At 26.9% G+C, this 1,014-nt stretch overlaps 1 protein-coding gene across 1 annotated transcript in view; it reads right to left on the bottom strand.

The window, feature by feature from the left end:
• LOC107647883 (transmembrane protein 136) overlaps positions 7-1,014 on the bottom strand; it is a 3,678-nt gene continuing 2,670 nt past the window's right edge. Inside the window, exons 5-6 of the mRNA XM_016351930.2 lie at positions 772-867; positions 7-336 (exon numbers count right to left, since the gene is read on the bottom strand). Coding sequence (XP_016207416.1) covers positions 202-336; positions 772-867 — 231 coding nt within the window. The 3' untranslated portion in view covers positions 7-201. The remainder of the gene's footprint in view (positions 337-771; positions 868-1,014) is intronic.

Consider the following 1,014-nt stretch of genomic DNA (forward strand, 5'->3'; position numbering starts at 1 on the left):
ACCGGGTACAAGAATCAATTAAATTCTGTCAATTAAATTGTTTGGTACATGATTGCATATCAAGTTTTGAACTACAACTTGGGCAAAAAATTCTATCTTAATTTTTTGTCCAAATCATAATTTAATTTCCAAATAAAAATTAAAGAATGATCTAAAATACAAACAAGTGGAAGCTTGGATTGCTACTTTATACACACTGATCTACTTCTTTATACCGTTGACATGGTTGGTGCCATTTATAGATGTAGATTTCTTCTTAGTCAATTTGTATTTCACCATTCTTAGGATTTTGAAAAACCAGAATGCACTTACTAGCTGCAAACCCAATGCTGTAGCCTGTAACATGCACTGGAATCATTCAAATATTTTTCCAAAAGAAAGTACTAAAATAGTTTCTAAAAAATTATTTGTCCAACAAAATAACTCAAAAGAATTAATTATATATTCAATATTTTCAAACAATTAGCTTTGTTTGACAATTGAATTAACTTTTCAAATAAAACCAATATTTTAGATATATTGAATGAATAATCACTATTTTTAAAGGTTAATTTTTTTTTTTATCGAAATAATCTTTCGAAAACTATTTTGATATTTTGCTATGAATAATATTTACGAAAATATTTGGTAACCAAAGAAAATCAGCCAAAAACAGCCATAACTTGCCTTATTTAGCATTCATTAATTGTTACGATAATTAATTAATGCTAAATAAGACAAGTTCTGTCTGTTTTTTTTTTTTTTTGTTTACCTAACATTATCCGTTTATACCTTGATGAGAAATGGATTATTGGCAGATAAAGTGACATAGGTGAGATAGGGTCCAGCCACCATCCTTGCAAATGTAAATATGGCAGCAAACAGGAGCTGAAATCGTTATACCAAACTTAAATTGTTAGTTAATATGATCATTTTTTTTTTCTCATATATAGTACATGGTCAATATATGAATTCGTCATTTATTAAATTTATTTTTAGTGAAGCATAACTTTATATCTTCATGAATGTATAACT

The sequence above is a fragment of the Arachis ipaensis genome, chromosome B06 (assembly GCF_000816755.2).
Source record: "Arachis ipaensis cultivar K30076 chromosome B06, Araip1.1, whole genome shotgun sequence".
Lineage (NCBI taxonomy): Eukaryota > Viridiplantae > Streptophyta > Magnoliopsida > Fabales > Fabaceae > Arachis > Arachis ipaensis.